Source organism: Salvelinus namaycush, chromosome 5 (assembly GCF_016432855.1).
Source record: "Salvelinus namaycush isolate Seneca chromosome 5, SaNama_1.0, whole genome shotgun sequence".
In the NCBI taxonomy this organism is placed as follows: Eukaryota; Metazoa; Chordata; class Actinopteri; order Salmoniformes; family Salmonidae; genus Salvelinus; species Salvelinus namaycush.
This window is the reverse complement of record NC_052311.1, coordinates 63,099,729-63,117,906: the sequence shown is the minus strand read 5'-3', so window position 1 is coordinate 63,117,906 and position 18,178 is coordinate 63,099,729. Positions and strand designations below refer to the sequence as shown.

The 18,178-nt window shown below is 43.2% G+C and overlaps 1 protein-coding gene across 1 annotated transcript; it reads left to right on the top strand.

Moving 5' to 3' along the window:
* Positions 1-2,751: 2,751 nt before the first annotated feature.
* Positions 2,752-16,419, top strand: dap3 (death associated protein 3). Its single transcript, XM_038993263.1, has 13 exons — positions 2,752-2,907; positions 3,176-3,217; positions 9,511-9,624; positions 9,713-9,814; positions 9,886-9,994; positions 12,301-12,393; positions 12,488-12,618; positions 14,141-14,221; positions 14,792-14,956; positions 15,174-15,233; positions 15,340-15,429; positions 15,679-15,796; positions 15,890-16,419. Exons 2-13 carry the CDS (start codon positions 3,179-3,181, stop codon positions 15,973-15,975), a joined length of 1,188 nt encoding a protein of 395 aa, XP_038849191.1. The 5' UTR covers positions 2,752-2,907; positions 3,176-3,178; the 3' UTR covers positions 15,976-16,419.
* Positions 16,420-18,178: the final 1,759 nt, after the last annotated feature.

The window sequence follows — 18,178 nt, the reverse complement described above, 5'->3', positions numbered from 1 at the left end:
CTCTTGGTTCAAACCTTTAGGAGAAACACACAAACGATGAATCAAATACAATTATATTCTCAATAATAGATTATCAGTACCCCCCAGGAGTCTTAACATGTTCGTTACCAATGTATCTATTAAATTGATTTTATTGATGTATTATATTAAGTTAAAATAAGTGTTCATTCAGTATTGTTGTAATTGTCATTATTACAAATACATTTTTAAAAATCGGCTGATTAATCGGTATCGGCTTTTTTTGGTCCTCCAATAATCGGTATCGGAGTTGAAAAATCATAATCAGTCGACCTCTAGAAGGGATGTCCAGTACCGCACTCACTTGTGTGATCTACCAGCGTTCACCGTGTCACTGTCATTACGCACTAGTTTATTTTGCGAATGGCGATGCATCATGTGAACTATGGTAGCTTGTAGGCATTACGCACAGTGCACACATAAAGTAGGTGATGACATGACACGTGCCATTGTTGTTGTTGTCATTCATATAGCCTATTTCACAGACCATCTGCCAATAAAACATATAATTGCACAACGAATTTAACCATTAAACTATTACATGTCTGTCAGTTATCACAAATCTCTATGATGATAGTCTTTTTTTGTGTGATGAGTCCATGCCCCTTTCCTCTCCCTCATCTGTCCTCTGTCTGCCTTATAATACTTGTGTCAGCAACATTGGCTTAATAAATATTATCACAGTCTGTGCAGGGAAAATTCAACCCTGGTCCCACACCCCCATAATACATTATATGATAGATGCAATATTGTTGCAACGCTGTGATACAGCACGCTAGCATATACTTACTAACTAACATAACATGATGGTTTGATATGTTACAAAATTCGACATATTCGTGCTACTTACCGAGCGTGCGCGTCCCAGAACTGCGTTTAGCCTACATTAGACAGGATAAGAGAGCTTGGTGATACTGTCCTATCCTCTCGACAACCGTCAACAATCATGCGATGTATTCAGATATTGGTTTGGTTACATAACTAAAGTCGCTAGGCCTACTCCTCCTAGGAAACCCTACGCATAGGCTGGCTGGATACAGAAGAGAACAACATTTGCGCGCGGTTTTCATAGCGCTCGGTTGAAGACACTACAGTAGCATTCTCCGTAGTAACTTGTCTCGACAGCTAGGTGGAGAGCTAGTTACAGTACTGCAGGCGAAACTAGATTCAGCCGCGGAGTCGATGGTTATGGGCCCGTGCACTGTGCCAAGGTTATGGGCCGGGACATAATTATAATAATGCTGCAAATTCACCACAACGAATTCCAATAATAAATTGTATTGTGAAAATAACAATCATTTCATACCTTGATTACATTGAGACATGATCACATACAAAAGACATGTCTCTTTTTTAATTTGTGGTATACTTGGGAAAATATTTCCTAAATTAAACAAATGTGTAGCTGAATTCCTTGTGATTTTAGTCTTTTTTTTTTTTTTACATAAACAAAATCCTATGTTTTATTTTGTAATAAAAAATGGGGGAGGTGGGGTATCACTCGCGGGCCAGTTTTGTTTTGTTTATTTTCTAACTGTTTCTCAGCCAGCTAGGAAAAGGGAAAGTTAGGCTACATTGTTTCCTTCTGACTGATCAGATCGTGCACTGTGCTCGAGAACGGTGAACGCCCCCCGTGAGGCTGCGTCATTCTGTGCCAAAACATTGTTGACAGCTAGGCTTTCTATTCGATTGCATCGTTGCGAGCTTCTCTCGTAATAAATGATGAGTACATACGCCAGCAATCTCTTAGCAAAGGCAACTTTCATGAGAAAATCTATTCAGAAGCTATATGTGCAGTTGGCCGAAATAATAAAATACCTCAACAGTTCAATGTGCATCTAAATGATTTTCAAAAGTAGCTAAAAACTTACGTTCACAAAATAGCCTAAATTATTTAGAAATACATAATGATATAAAAAAAACTAACAAAATGGCGACGACATATCAAGCCTTGCTTTCTCTTGGCCCTTCTTTCCCAAGCAGTTACCTGTTTGCATATCTGAATTCGTTCCTTGCGCTACCCGGGCACGGTTGAAGTCAGAGCGGACTGAAGCCCATTCACAAAACGGGGGCTTCTGAGTGGAAAGCGCCCGTAGTAGAAGCACTTGAGTAGAAGGTTACAGCAGTCTCAAACAAGCTGAAAGCAACACACCGCACACTCTTTCAGGAGCTCCAAGAGGCGGGAGAGAAGGGAGGGAGAGAAGGGTGATTAATGTGCGCTATGGGAGATCCAGTAGACTGTAAGCCTATACAGCCAAAGCCTACTTTTTGTTTAGAAATTGTATTTCATTAAAAAATTATCTCTATCGAGCATTATTGTGGTTGAATATTAGGCCTAAGGCTATAATTATGTTTACTAACGAAAACAATATATTCTTTGGTTTCATTCCAGCATACTCCACTTTGAAATTTATGGAACCATCTTGCATAGAATCATCCTGAGAATGTTTACAGAGTTTTTTTCCCCCTCCTGTCATAATCATTGGAAACCTATAGGCCTAAATCCTAGGTCCATTGACTTAAATCTATTTTAGGCCAACTATTCTCATCACCCACCATTCGGCTATCCAACTGTGGACTCTATTTATTTTGTATATATATATATATATATATATATTTTTTTTTAAATCAGACTGGTTCTAAATAAGACCACCTAGCTCTAAAAAACTGTGGATGACATCTGGATTTGCGCAAACGATGCGCATATTTGAGCTCTCTAAGTAACATCCTTCGTCTACAAACCAAAATGGCGACTGCCACAGATTTAGCACCGTGACAGTTCGACCGAAATTGTGCAACTCTTCAGTGTTTTCAAAATAGACCTGAAACGTCTAAAACTACACGACCCTGCCTGTTTGGATCTTAATTTTGAATTTAATGAATTAATTGGTTGGTAAATTGTTGTTGTGTACCTACAGTTGTTGTAGTCTTGCTGCAGTGTAACGTTACTGTAAAACAAGGATGCATGTTACAGTGTCTTGCTAGCAGATATCTAGCTAGCTAATGCAAGGTTAGCTAGCTATTGAGTTTAGATTACATTGCTAGTCCTAATAACATAGTCATTATTTTACAGTGAAGGTCGCCCCTGCAATAGTACAGATGGCACCAGTGTAATTGTGTAAACTGACCTGGGCTTATGTATTTATTCATGTTCCAGACCATGGCCCTTCACAGACTATCCTTCAGATTACGACAAACGGTGAGTCCATGGTGCAAGATCCCATGACATTCATAGCTTTATTTATTTGATTTAACTAGGCAAGTCAGTTAAGAACAAATTCTTATTTACAATGACGGTCTACCAAAAGGCAAAAAGGCCTCCTGCGGGGACGGCGGCTGGGATTTAAAAAAAAGAAATATATAGGACAAAACACACATCACGACGAGAGACAACACTACACAAAGAGAGACATAAGAAAACAACATAGCAAGGCAGCAACACATGACAACACAGCATGGTAGCAACACAACATGGTAGCAGCACAAAACATGGTACAAACATTTTTGGGCACAGACAACAGCACAAATTGGCAAGAAGGTAGAGACAACAATACATCACACAAAGCAGCTACAACTGTCGGTTAGTGTCTATGATTGAGTATTAGAATGAAGAGAGCTTGAGGCTTGCACTAATACTCCCTTATACCTAATTGTTATGTGCTGACTCAACTCTCATTTCTATTACACATAAGTCATTGGACGAAGGTGTCTTCTGTATGGGGATGTTTAGTTAAGAGCCCCAACGCTCGGTCTGAACATTAACATGCATCGCTTCCTTATCTTTCATATCAGTGAGAAACATTTTTTTTTTAAATACAGTACCAGTCAAAAGTTTGGACACACCTACTCATTCCAGGGTTTTTCTTTATTTTTACTATTTTCTAAATTGTAGAATAATAGTGAAGACATCAAACAAATGAAAAGCTCAAAGCTCTGCACACTTGCCATTCTCTCAACCAGCTTCATGACATAGTCACCTGGAATGCATTTCAATCGGGAGGTGTACCTTGGTAAAAGTTTATTTGTGGAATTTCTTTCCTTAATGCGTTTGAGCCAATCAGTTGTGTTGTGACAAGGCAGTGGTGGTAAGAAGATAACCCTATTTGGTAAAAGACCAAGTCGAATTGCTGCAAAGAAACCACTACTAAAGGACACCAATAAGAAGAAGAGACTTGCTTGGGCCAAGAAACACGAGCAATGGACATTAGACTGGTAGAAATCTATCCTTTTGGTCTGATGAGTCCAAATTTGAGATGTTTTGTTGCATCCGCCATGTCTTTGTGAGATGCAGAGTAGGCGAACGGATGATCTCCGCATGTGTGGTTCCCACCGTGAAGTATGGAGGTGATGGTGTGGGGGTGCTTTGCTGGTGACACTGTCGGTGATTTATTTTGAATTCAAGGCACACTTAACCAGCATGGCTACCACAGCATTATGCAGAGATACGCCATCCCATCTGGTTTGGGCTTAGTGGGACTATCATATGTTTTTTAACAGGACAATGACCCAACACACCTTCAGGTTGTGTAAGGGCTATTTGACCAAGAAGGAGAGTGATAGAGTGCTGCATCAGATGACCTGGCCAAAACACAATCACCTGGCCTCAACCCAATTAAGATGGTTTGGGATGAGTTGGACCACAGAGTGAAGGAAATTCAGCCAACAAGTGCTCAGCATATGTGGGAACTCCTTCAAGACTGTTGGAAAAGCATTCCAGGTGAAGCTGTTTAAGAGAATGCCTAGAGTGTGCAAAGCTGTCATCAAGGAAAAGGGTGGCTACTTTGAAGAATCTCAAATATAAAATATAATTTAACACCTTTTTTGGTTACTACATGATTCCATGTGTTATTTCATAGTTTTGATGTCTTCACTATCATTCTACAATGTAGAAAATAGTGAAAATAAAGAGCCTTGAATGAGTAATCGTGTCAACTTTTGACTTGTACTATGTGTGTGTGTGTGTATATATATATATACACTGCTCAAAAAAATAAAGGGAACACTTAAACAACACAATGTAACTCCAAGTCAATCACACTTCTGTGAAATCAAACTGTCCACTTAGGAAGCAACACTGATTGACAATACATTTCACATGCTGTTGTGCAAATGGAATAGACAACAGGTGGAAATTATAGGCAATTAGCAAGACACCCCCAATAAAGGAGTGGTTCTGCAGGTGGTGACCACAGACCACTTCTCAGTTCCTATGCTTCCTGGCTGATGTTTTGGTCACTTTTGAATGCTGGCGGTGCTTTCACTCTAGTGGTAGCATGAGACGGAGTCTACAACCCACACAAGTGGCTCAGGTAGTGCAGCTCATCCAGGATGGCACATCAATGCGAGCTGTGGCAAGAAGGTTTGCTGTGTCTGTCAGCGTAGTGCCCAGAGCATGGAGGCGCTACCAGGAGACAGGCCAGAACATCAGGAGACGTGGAGGAGGCCGTAGGAGGGCAACAACCCAGCAGCAGGACCGCTACCTCCGCCTTTGTGCAAGGAGGAGCAGGAGGAGCACTGCCAGAGCCCTGCAAAATGACCTCCAGCAGGCCACAAATGTGCATGTGTCTGCTCAAACGGTCAGAAACAGACTCCATGAGGGTGGTATGAGGGCCCGACCTCCACAGGTGGGGGTTGTGCTTACAGCCCAACACCGTGCAGGACGTTTGGCATTTGCCAGAGAACACCAAGATTGGCAAATTCGCCACTGGCGCCCTGTGCTCTTCACAGATGAAAGCAGGTTCACACTGAGCACATGTGACAGACGTGACAGAGTCTGGAGACGCCGTGGAGAACGTTCTGCTGCCTGCAACATCCTCCAGCATGACCGGTTTGGAGGTGGGTCAGTCATGGTGTGGGGTGGGGTGGCATTTCTTTGGGGGGCCGCACAGCCCTCCATGTGCTCGCCAGAGGTAGCCTGACTGCCATTAGGTACCGAGATGAGATCCTCAGACCCCTTGTGAGACCATATGCTGGTGCGGTTGGCCCTGGGTTCCTCCTAATGCAAGACAATGCTAGACCTCATGTGGCTGGAGTGTGTCAGCAGTTCCTGCAAGAGGAAGGCATTGATGCTATGGACTGGCCCGCCCGTTCCCCAGACCTGAATCCAATTGAGCACATCTGGGACATCATGTCTCGCTCCATCCACCAACGCCACGTTGCACCACAGACTGTCCAGGAGTTGGCTCATCAGGAGCATGCCCAGGCGTTGTAGGGAGGTCATACAGGCACGTGGAGGCCACACACACTACTGAGCCTCATTTTGACTTGTTTTAAGGACATTACATCAAAGTTGGATCAGCCTGTAGTGTGGTTTTCCACTTTAATTTTGAGTGTGACTCCAAATCCAGACCTCCATGGGTTGATAAATTTGATTTCCATTGATAATTTTTGTGTGATTTTGTTGTCAGCACATTCAACTATGTAAAGAAAAAAGTATTTAATAAGAATATTTCATTCATTCAGATCGAGGATGTGTTATTTTAGTGTTCCCTTTATTTTTTTGAGCAGTATATATATACATATATATATATATGTATGTATAAAAATTGTTACGCAGCTTTTTATAGGGTTAGTATGTTTACAGAAGACAAGGACCGGACCACCTGTGCTGTTTAGCATGCTCCGAACCCGTGTGTGTAATGGAAGAAGTCCGCCCGAAATGTGTTGTCACTGAAAAATACTGTTGGCTGCATCTGTGATAAAGCCGGTGCAGCTGCCCACTGTACTGAGGCTAGGAAACACTGTCACCACCGATAAATCCATGATAATTGAGAATTTCAATAAGCATTGTTCTAGGGTTGGCCATGCTTTCCACCTGGCTACCCCTACCCCGGTCAACAGCCTTGCATCCCCCCACAGCAACTTGCCCAAGCCTCCCCCATTTCTCGTTCACCCAAATCCAGATAGCTGATTTTCTGAAAGAGCTGCAAAATCTGGACCCCTACAAATCAGCCGGGCTAGACCGTCTGGACCCTCTCTAAAATTATCTGTTGAAATTGTTGCAACCCCTATTACTAGCCTGTTCAACCTCTCTTTCGTATCGTCTGAGATCCCCAAAGATTGGAAAGCTGCCGCGGTCATCCCCCTCTTCAAAGGTGGTGACACTGTAGACCCAAACTGCTACAGACCTATATCTATCCTTCCCTGCCTTTCTAAGGTCTTCGAAAGCCAAGTTAACAAACAGATCACCGACCATTTCGAATCCCACCGTACCTTCTCCGCTATGCAATCTGGTTTCCAAGCTGGTCATGGGTGCACCTCAGCCACGCTCAAGGTCCTAAACGATATCATACCCGCCATCCATAAGAGACAATACTGTGCAGCTGTATTCATCAACCTGGCCAAGGCTTTCGACTCTGTCAATCACCACATTCTTATCGGCAGACTCAACAGCCTTGGTTTCTCAAATGACTGCCTCGCCTGTTTCACCAACTACTTCCCAGACAGAGTTCACTGTGTCAAATCGGAGGGCCTGTTGTCCGGACATCTGGCAGTCTCTATGGGGGTGCCACAGGGTTCAATACTCAGGCCGACTCTTTTCTCTGTATATATCAATGATGTTGCTCTTGCTGCGGGTGATTCTCTGATCTACCTCTACGCAGATGACACCATTTTGTATACTTCTGGCCCTTCTTTGGACACTGTGTTAACTAACCTCCAGACGAGCTTCAATGCCATACAACACTCCTTCCGTGGCCTCCAACTGCTCTTAAATGCAAGTAAAACGAAATGCATGCACTTCAACCGATCGCTGCCCACACCGGCCTACCCGTCCAGCATTACTACTTTGGACGGTTCTGACTTAGAATATGTGGACAACTACAAATACCTAGGTGTCTGGTTAGACTGTAAACTCTCCTTCCAGACTCACATTAAGCATCTCCAAATCAAAATTAAATCTAGAATCAGCTTCCTATTTCGCAACAAAGCATCCTTAACTCATGCTGCCAAACATACCCTCGTAAAACTGACTATCCTGCCGATCCTTGACTTCAGCGATGTCATTTACAAAATAGCCTCCAACACTCTACTCAGCAAATTGGATGCAGTCTATCACAGTGCCATCTGTTTTGTCACCAAAGCCCCATATACCACCCACCACTGTGACCTGTATGCGCTTGTTGGATGGCCCTCGCTTCATATTCGTTGCCAAACCCACTGGCTCCAGGTCATCTATAAGTCTTTGCTAGGTAAAGCACCACCTTATCTCAGCTCACTGGTCACCATAGCAGCACCCACCCGTAGCACAACGCTCCATCAGGTATATCTCACTTGTCATCCCCAAAGCTAATTGCTCCTTTGGCCGCCTTTCCTTCCAGTTCTCTGCTGCCAATGACTGGAACGAACTGCAAAAATCACTGAAGCTGGAGACCCATATCTCCCTCACTAACTTTAAGCACCAGCTATCAGAGCAGATCACTGCACCTGCACATAGCCCATCTGTAAATAGCCCATCCAGCTACCTCATCCCCCATACTGTTATTTATTTTGCTCCTTTGCACCTCAGTATCTCTACTTACATACTCATCTTCTACACATCTATCACTCCAGTGTTTAATTGCTAAATTGTAATTATTTCGCCACTGGCCTATTTATTGCCTTACCTCCCTTATCCTACCTCATTTGCACACACTGTATATATACTTTTTTCTATTGTATTATTGACTACATGTTTGTTCATTCCATGTGTAACTCTGTTGTTTGTGTCGCACTGCTTGGCTTTATCTTGGCCAGGTCGCAGTTGAAAATGAGAACTTCTTCTCAACTAGCCTAACTCGTTAAATAAAGGTGAAATAACATTTAAAAAACAATATACAGTAGTGGAGGCCGCTGAGGGGAGGACGGTTCATAATAATGACTGGAAAGGAGCTAATGGAATGGCATCAAACACCTGGAAGCCATGTTTTATTTATTTGATACCATTCCACTTATTACGCTCCAGCCATTACCACGAGCCTGTCCTCCCCAATTAAGGTCCCACCATCCTCCTGTGGTGTACAGTATGTGTGTATTTTGCATTTGTTAAATTCTTTTGATGTGATATAAAAGTTAAGGGCTTTATTTTTCTAGTATCGCATTTGAGAATCGATTGGCGTTTAGATAGAGGTTTTGGCTGCCAGAGCCAGTCTGAAAATAACATAAGGTCCTTGGACCTTAAGGAGTAACGGTGGTGTTAGGCTCCTTAAGAGTACATCTTGAGCTAGTGCTAGCTATGAATATTTATTAACATTTAAGATGCATTGGGTTGCCAGTTTCCATGTGATCAATGCATTTTGAAAAGTCAGCACTATACATATACAGTACATGTCTTTCTGGAGATGTGCTGGTACTAGTAAAAATGTGTTTTGTGCTTCACCACTGTACTGTAGTTCCTTCTAACGGTCCTAAATTCTAGAACACTGCTGTGCTTAGGCGTACACGTTTTGGACTATGATAGACGCTCAACATATACACCTGCCTCTTACCTGTGGAATGTGATGATGTCACGGACAGGTAGCGCAGGTGCGGCCGCTCCATGGCAGTGGGTGTGGCCAGCAGCAGGAGGCGGTTGGCATGGAGACGAGCCCGGAGACATTCTCCATCTTCAGAACACAGGAGAACGACCCGGTAGGTGGAAGAATCAATCACACTTTATTCTGTAGCATGTGGTAGTACGTGTGGAGGGTACTGATGTTTCATCTCTCTCTGTCCCCAGGCCTGTCAGTCAGAACAGCACCTAGGGCAGTACTACACTGTGCCCCCCTCCCACTTCCACACTGTCTTCCCCCATGGCCTGCCTCCACGATACCAACAACAGGTAATGCGTGTGTGTGTGTGTGTGTGTGTGTGTGTATTACAGTATGACTGACTGTCTGTAACCGTGTCCAGGTGAAGACGTTTAACGAGGGCTGTGTGATGGTGAGGCAGCCAGCTCTGGAGCTGATATCTCACCTGAAGAGAGCCGACTACAGCAAGCCCACCCTGCGCTACCTACTCTGTATCCTACCCTACCTAATACACCTGATCACACCTCAATGTACCTTTACACATTTAATATAGTCGTGGCCAACATTTTTGAGAATGTGTCATGAGAATTCTGTTCTCGATGTTCATAAACCAATTAAATTAAACTACTCAGTCTGCTAATCAGGATTTGTAAGATACTGATTGAAATGAAACAGACAGAGGCCCAGCTAAAATAGTCAATAAGGTTTATTCACGGGCGCGCTGGCTAGTTGTACATAACCATTCATTTTATACTGGCTTCTCACGCACACACATTCACACTAACATACGCACACACATTCACACTAACATTAGCACACAATGTCCAGCTACCCAGCCGACAAAGATTAGGGGACTCCGTGAGACTTACTCCCCATCCTCCCTCAAGATAGGGAGACCCTGGGAAGTACTCTGTGGCCCCAGCCAAGGTCGGCACCGAATATCTTGCTCAGACAGTCTGGTTTTAAGATACTATTATAGACACATCGTACAGATATATTGTACAGATATATTGTTATACTCTAATTCTGACTAAGAACTACACATTTAGTGATTATAATTTTATACCTTTGAATCAATTCCATACAATTATATGGTTTCAGGGTGGAATATTCTAATCATTCAATTAACAGATAAATCCCATTAACAGAATGACACAGATTAATTTCCACGAAGTTTGCTGCTTCGGTGTCTTTAGATATTTTTGTCAGATGTTACTATGGAATACTGAAGTATAATTACAAGCATTTCATAAGTGTCAAAGGCTTTTATTGACAATTACCAGAAGTTAATGCAAAGAGTCAATATTTGTAATGTTGACCCTTCTTTTTCAAGACCTCTGCAATCCACCCTGGCATGCTGTCAATTAACTTCTGGGCCACATCCTGACTGATGGCAGCACATTCTTGCATAATCAATGCTTGGAGTTTGTCAGAATTTGTGGATTTTTGTTTGTCCACCTGCCTCTTGAGGATTGACCACAAGTTCTCAATGGGATTAAGGTCTGGGGAGTTTCCTGGCCATGGACCCAAAATATCAATGTTTTGTTCCCCGAGCCACTTAGTTATCACTTTTGCCTTGTGGCAAGGCAAACTGTTCCTGGATGGTTGGGAGAAGTTGCTCTCTGAGGATGTGTTGGTACCATTCTTTATTCATGGCTGTGTTCTTAGGCAAAATTGTGAGTGAGCCCACTCCCTTGGCTGAGAAGCAACCCCACACATGAATGGTCTCAGGATGCTTTACTGTTGGCATGACACAGGACTGATGGTAGCGCTCACCTTGTCTTCTCCGGACAAGCTTTTTTTCCGTATGTCCCAAGCAATCGGAAAGGGGATTCATCAGAGAAAATGACTTTACCCCAGTCCTCAGCAGTCCAATCCCTGTACCTTTTGCAGAATATCAGTCTGCCCATTATGTTTTTCCTGAAGAGAAGTGGCGTTTAGATAGAGGTTTACAAATAAAATCATTAAAGCGCATTTACAAAATAAATCCATTGCTGCCCTTCTTGACACCAGGCCATCCTCCAAAAGTCTTCGCCTCACTGTGCGTGCAGATGCACTCACACCTGCCTGCTGCCATTCCTGAGCAAGCTCTGTACTGGTGGTGCCCCGATCCCGCAGCTGAATCAACTTTAGGAGACGGTCCTGGCGCTTGCTGGACTTTCTTGGGCGCCCTGTTGCCTTCTTCACAACAATTGAACCGCTCTCCTTGAAGTTCTTGATGATCCGATAAATGGTTGATTTAGGTGCAATCTTACTGGCAGCAATATCCTTGCCTGTGAAGCCCTTTTTGTGCAAAGCAATGATGACGGCACGTGTTTTCTTGCAGGTAAGCATGGTTGACAGAAGAAGAACAATGATTCCAAGCACCACCCTCTTTTTGAAGCTTCCAGTCTGTTATTCAAACTCAATCAGCATGACAGAGTGATCTCCAGCCTTGTCCTCGTCAACACTCACACCTGTGTTAACGAGAGAATCACAAACATGTCAGCTGGTCCTTTTATGGCAGGGCTGAAATGCAGTGGAAATGTTTTTGGGGGGATTCAGTTCATTTGCATGGCAAAGAGGGACTTTGCAATGAATTGCAATTCATTTGATCACTCTTCATAACATTCTGGAGTATATGCAAATTGCCATCATACAAACTGAGGCAGCAAACTTTGTGGAAATTAATATTTGTCATTCTCAAAACTTTTGGCCACGACTGTACACACAGTCATCCCCGTACCTCTCTATGACCAGTGTTGTCTACCTGTGTTGTGTTGAATTATGTTGGTGTTGACCTTGACTGGTTGTGTAGATGGGGTGAAGGGCAGTGGGAAGACCATGTCTCTCTGTCATACTGTCCACTACTGCTCCACACAGGGATGGCTAGTACTACACATACCAGATGGTAAGTAACACACACACACCCCAACATGGCATACACACAGACACACAAAATAATGATGATAATAATGATTGTGATAATAATCTCCTCTCTATAGCCCACCTGTGGGTGAAGAACTGTAAGGAGTTGTTGCCCTCCTCCTACCACACCTCCCGCTTTGACCAGCCAATACAGGCCTCCAACTGGCTACGCAACTTCAGAACCACCAATGAACACTTCCTCTCCAAGGTAGCTCCTCCTCCTCAGATAGATAGTGGGTGCCAGGTACAGTGCCAGTCAAAAGTTTGTACACACAGAGTGTGCAAAGCTGTCAAGGCAAAGGGTGGCTACTTTGAATAATCTAAAATATTTTCTGATTTGTTTAACACTTTTTGGGTTACTACATGATTCCATATGTTATTACATAGTTTTCATGTCTACACTATTATTCTACAATGTGGAAAATACACCTACTGGAATGAGTATCTGTGTCCAGACCTTTGACTGGGACTGTACGTGTTGCCTGTAGGAACAAATCTAGGATCAGTTTACCATACCCTAATCCTAACATTAGAAGTAAGATACAGGGCCTTCAGAAAGTATTCACACACTTTGACTTTTTCCACATTTTGTTGTTACAAAGCAGGATTAAAATTTATTTAATTGTTGTTTTTTGTCAACGATCTACACAAGTTCTCAAAGTGGAAGAAACATTAAAACATTTTAATTAATGGAAAATAAAACCGTAATATTTTGATTTGAGATAATACATGTCAATCACCTTTGGCAGCAATTACAGCTGTGAGTCTTTCTGGGTAAGTCTCAGAGCTTTGCACACCTGGATTGTACAATATTTGCCAATTTTTTTTTTTTTAATTGTCAACCTCTGTGAAGTTGATCGTTGCTAGACAGCCATTTTCAAGTATTGCCATAGATTTTCAAGCTGATTGTAAGTCAACACTATAACTAGGCCAACATTCAATGTCATCTTGGTAAGCAATTCCAGTGTATATTTGGCTTAGTTTGTTTCCCAGTGTCTGTTTCTTTTTATCCTAAAAAACTCCAGAGGCCTTGCCGATGACGAGCATACCCATAACATGATGCAGCCACCACCATTCTTGAAAATATGACATGATACTCAGTGATGTGTTTGTTGTTTTGGATTTACCCCAAACATAACGCTTTGTATTCAGGACAAAAAGTTAATATCATACCACATTTTTTCCAGTATTACTTTAGTGCCTTATTGCAAACAGGATGGCTTTCTTCTTTTCACTCTATCAATTATGTTAGTATTGTGAAATAACTACAATGTTGATCCATCCTCCGTTATCTCCTATCACAGCCTTTAAACTCAAACTTTTTTAAAATCACGATTCGCCTCATGGTGAAATCCCTGAGCGGTTCCTGCCTCTCCGGAAACTACGTTAGGATTGCCGCCTGTATCGTGGCGAAGTGGGTTTAATTTTACACTTTGGATGGTGCATCAATAATAGCTCCACCATACTCAAAGGGATATTCAATGTCTGTTTCTTATTTGTATTTTTACCCAACTACCAATAGTTGCCCTTTGTGAACCATAGGAAAAGCTCCCTGGCCTTTGGTTGAATCTGTGCTTGAAATTCATTGCTTGACTTAGGAACCTTACTGATAATTGTGTGTGTGGGGTACAGAGATGTCATTTTAAATACTATTGCACACAGTTGTTAAGCATATTTTTACTCCTTGGGGCATCCTGTATTTGTGACTGTGTCTCCCCTTGTTGTTTTAGATCAAGTTGAGGCAGCGGTACGTGTGGACTAAGAGGGAGAGCACTGAGGAGGGACGGCTACTAGGGGAGCTGGTGGACATGGTGAGTCCAGTGTCAACGTGCCCTTTATTAAGGCGTCAGCATCCTTCAGTTTGGCCGAACTTGGCTAAGCGAACCGAACCAGTGTGCTCGCATGCTCCCTTAAAAGACCTTCACTTGAAAAATGAGAAAGTGTTAGTAGTGCTGTTTGTCCATTTTTGAGATGCCGTAGTCAGAATGAATCTAAAATAACTTCATCTGTTATGACGTTTTTGCCAAGGGGATCTTAGTCGTGCAATTTTATATCTAAGATGTATTGTGCAGTATTTTTCAATGAAAAAATGTGCATGAAAACAAGTAATCTCTTGTTGAATGACAACAAAGACTTTATTGCAGAATCCCTACTGTTGACCAATCACCAACGAAGGGGCGTAGACTTCAGCTACCGACTTCGGCTTGCAACATCACAATGTCGTCATAATATATGCACAAACTGTTCCCACCTGTTTTGGCTGGGAATCATGCGGACGCCTTGCATCTGGGCTCCAGTTCTGCAACATAATTGGTTCAGTGCACTTCTCTTAAGAATCTCATACCACGTATCATTGTTAAGCTGTGTTTTTTTCACCCCAGGGAGTGTCTCGTGTGAAGAGCAGCAGTGATGTGGTGGGGGCGGTTCTAAAGGAGCTGAGGCTACAGGCTGGGGGGACAGAGGGGGGCTTCAGGCTGGCTGTGGCTGTTGATGGAGTCAACGGTCTCTGGGGAAGGACCACGCTCAAGAAGGAGGACAAGAGCCCTGTACTTATACACCTATACATTCATTCACCTCTCACTGTGGATCTATAAAAAATATGTTGGTTTCTATTGCTTCCATTTTTGTGTCTTTGTAATTTCTGTGTAAAGGTTGCTTACTTGACTGACCTATCTCTTTCTCTCCCCTCCATTTCATCCTCTTTTCCTGTCACTTTTCCCTTCTCTCTACTTTTTCTATCTCCTCTCTTCTCCTGTCTGTCAGGTGGCTCCAGAGGAGTTGACGTTGGTTCATAACTTGAGGAAGATGATCAACAATGACTGGGTGAGAACTGCATGGAGTGGTTATCCTCTATGTCTAATAGACATTAGAAAACTACATGATTGTGATTTACACCACCACCCCTATCTCTCTCTGTCCCTCTCCTCAGTGTGGAGGGGCGGTCATCGCCACTCTGTCTCAGACAGGGTCTCTCTACGCTCCAAGCTCTGCCTACCTGCCCCAGGAGCTGCTGGGAGAGGTCAGGGGTCATGATTACATCCTGGTTAATGTTGTTGTATGTCCAGTCCAAAAATGATCTCTAACCCCTGGTGTCTATTGATCTGGGCTAACAAGGGCTAAGGGGCGGGAATGATCTAGATGTTTTTGGACAAGACCCTTCTGACGTGTTTACATGCATCATGTTTCATGTTATTGTATGATCAGTCAAATAGAAACAGAAGTTCACCTATAAAAACTTCTATCCTCATCCTCTGTGTTCCTCCTACAGGAGGGCTTTGACAGCATGGACCCGTTTGTCCCAGTACCAGTCTACCTCTACAGTGAGAAGGAGTTTGAGAGCTGTTACCTCTACTACCTGGACCGCCACTGGCTACAACACCCACACAGTAAGAGATATTCACTTTCACCACTGGCACTGTTTGTGATGGTTTAGATTGTGACATGTTGAACTGATTGAGAGATTTCTCTCTCTCCGTCAGGTGAGACAGAGGAAGGGAAGAAAGAACTGATCTTCCTCAGCAACAGAAACCCTTCTGTACTGGAGAGACTGTGTGCCTTCCTGTAACATCACACATGGGCCCACACCCTCCCACTCACACACACCCATAATCATGGACAAACCATAGAGATAGATAGACTCATCTTTATATCTGTGCCTTTACAGCATCTGTGACAGCATGGGCAGCGCCATTGAGGCTACAACCCATAGGAATCCCCACTCAGTTGACTACTTTGAAATTGCGGAAGCATGGTGGAAGCACTCGATGGTGCTGCCCACGCAGAATCAAGGCCACTAGCGGCCTCTATCATTTTCTATGGGACAAACGCCAATACAGACTCACACATAACTGCAATGTTATAATCCATGTATATGTGTGTATCCCTCCATAAATGATTCTGGTGTGATGCATGATAGTGTATAGTGTCTTTTTCATAATAAAAATGTACATGAAAAACAGTCAGATCTCATGTTCTCTTATATGAGCCAATAAAGCTATTCTCTTCATGATGAAAAGTTAGTAGTGATGTTTGTCTTGAATATAGAGAGTATCTGACACAATGTGCAGAATTACAACACAAACCACTACTTTAAAAGTCAATACATTTTATTTTACCAAATCAAAGGGTTAAAAAGCATCAAGGCTTTTGAATACACATTTTAGTGGTAGATATAGACCGGTATGATAAAGTGAAGATGTTACTCTGCCTCATTACTAGTGTCCGCTTCGCTCCACAGGTAGTATTACATTTCATTTCATTACAGTACAACGGTTTGATTTGTTTGATCTTAGCTAGCTACATAGCCGTCTTTGTATCAAAGATAATTGTGTAGTTTAGAGTAATTATTGAGGTTCGCTAGCCAGCTATTTTCGTCCTTCTAACGTAACGTAGTCAACACTGCTAGCTAGCCAGCTAGCCACCGAATAGCAGCACTGTATAAACTATTACATTACAACGGAACGACTTGATTAGTGTAGTGTTAGCTAGCTACATAGTTGTCTTTGCTGTCTTTGTATCTAAGATAATTGTGTAGTTTAGAGTAATTATCGGTTAGCTAGCCAGCTATTTTCGTCCGCCGCGCTGCCGTTCTCCTACCTAGTCAACACTGCTAGCTAACACTGCTAGCTAGCCAACTCCTACCGAATAGCAACACTGTAGAAACTATTACATTACAACGACTTGATTAGCATAGTGTTAGCTAGCTACATAGTTGTCTTTGCTGTCTTTGTATCCAAGATAATTGTGTAGTCTAGAGTAATTGTCGAGGTTACCTAGCCAGTTAGAGGTTACCTAGCCAGCTACACTTTCAAACAAAGTCAACAACGCAGCCACTGCTAGCTAGCCTATTTCACCAGCCAGCAGTACTATATCATTTTAGTCAATAAGATTTTTTGCAACGTAAGCTTAACTTTCTGAACATTCGAGACGTGTAGTTTCGAATATTGAGACGTGTAGTTTCGAGATTGTCATTCCAATCTCCTTTGCATTAGCGTAGCCTCTTCTGTAGCCTGTCAACTATGTGTCTGTCTATCCCTCTTCTCTCCTCTCTGCACAGACCATACAAACGCTTCACACCGCGTGGCCGCTGCTACTCTAACCTGGTGGTCCCAGCGCGCACGACCCACGTGGAGTTCCAGGTCTCCGGCAGCCTCTGGAACTGCCGATCTGCGGCCAACAAGGCAGAGTTCATCTCAGCCTATGCTTCCCTCCAGTCCCTCGACTTCTTGGCACTGACGGAAACATGGATTACCACTGATAACACTGCTACTCCTACTGCTCTCTCCTCATCTGCCCACACCCGAGAGCTTCTGGTCAGCGGGGTGGTGGCACTGGGATCCTCATCTCTCCCAAGTGGACATTCTCTCTTTCTCCCCTGACCCATCTGTCTATCGCCTCCTTTGAATTCCATGCTGTCACAGTTACCAGCCCTTTCAAGCTTAACATCCTTATCATTTATCGCCCTCCAGGTTCCCTTGGAGAGTTCATCAATGAGCTTGACGCCCTGATAAGTTCCATGTCTGAGGATGGCTCACCTCTCACAGTTCTGGGTGACTTTAACCTCCCCACGTCTACCTTCGACTCATTCCTCTCTGCCTCCTTCTTTCCACTCCTCTCCTCTTTTGACCTCACCCTCTCACCTTCCCCCCCTACTCACAAGGCAGGCAATACGCTTGACCTCATCTTTACTAGATGCTGTTCTTCCACTAATCTCATTGCAACTCCCCTCCAAGTCTCCGACCACTACCTTGTATCCTTTTCCCTCTCGC

Bases quoted from the DNA above. Each gene is read 5' to 3' on its own strand.
- dap3 (XM_038993263.1), top strand. From the start codon at position 3,179: ATGGCCCTTCACAGACTATCCTTCAGATTACGACAAACG. The intron at 9,995-12,300 runs GTATCCTACCCT...CTGGTTGTGTAG, and splicing joins CACCCTGCGCTACCTACTCT to ATGGGGTGAAGGGCAGTGGG. The intron at 14,957-15,173 runs GTACTTATACAC...CCTGTCTGTCAG, and splicing joins AGAAGGAGGACAAGAGCCCT to GTGGCTCCAGAGGAGTTGAC.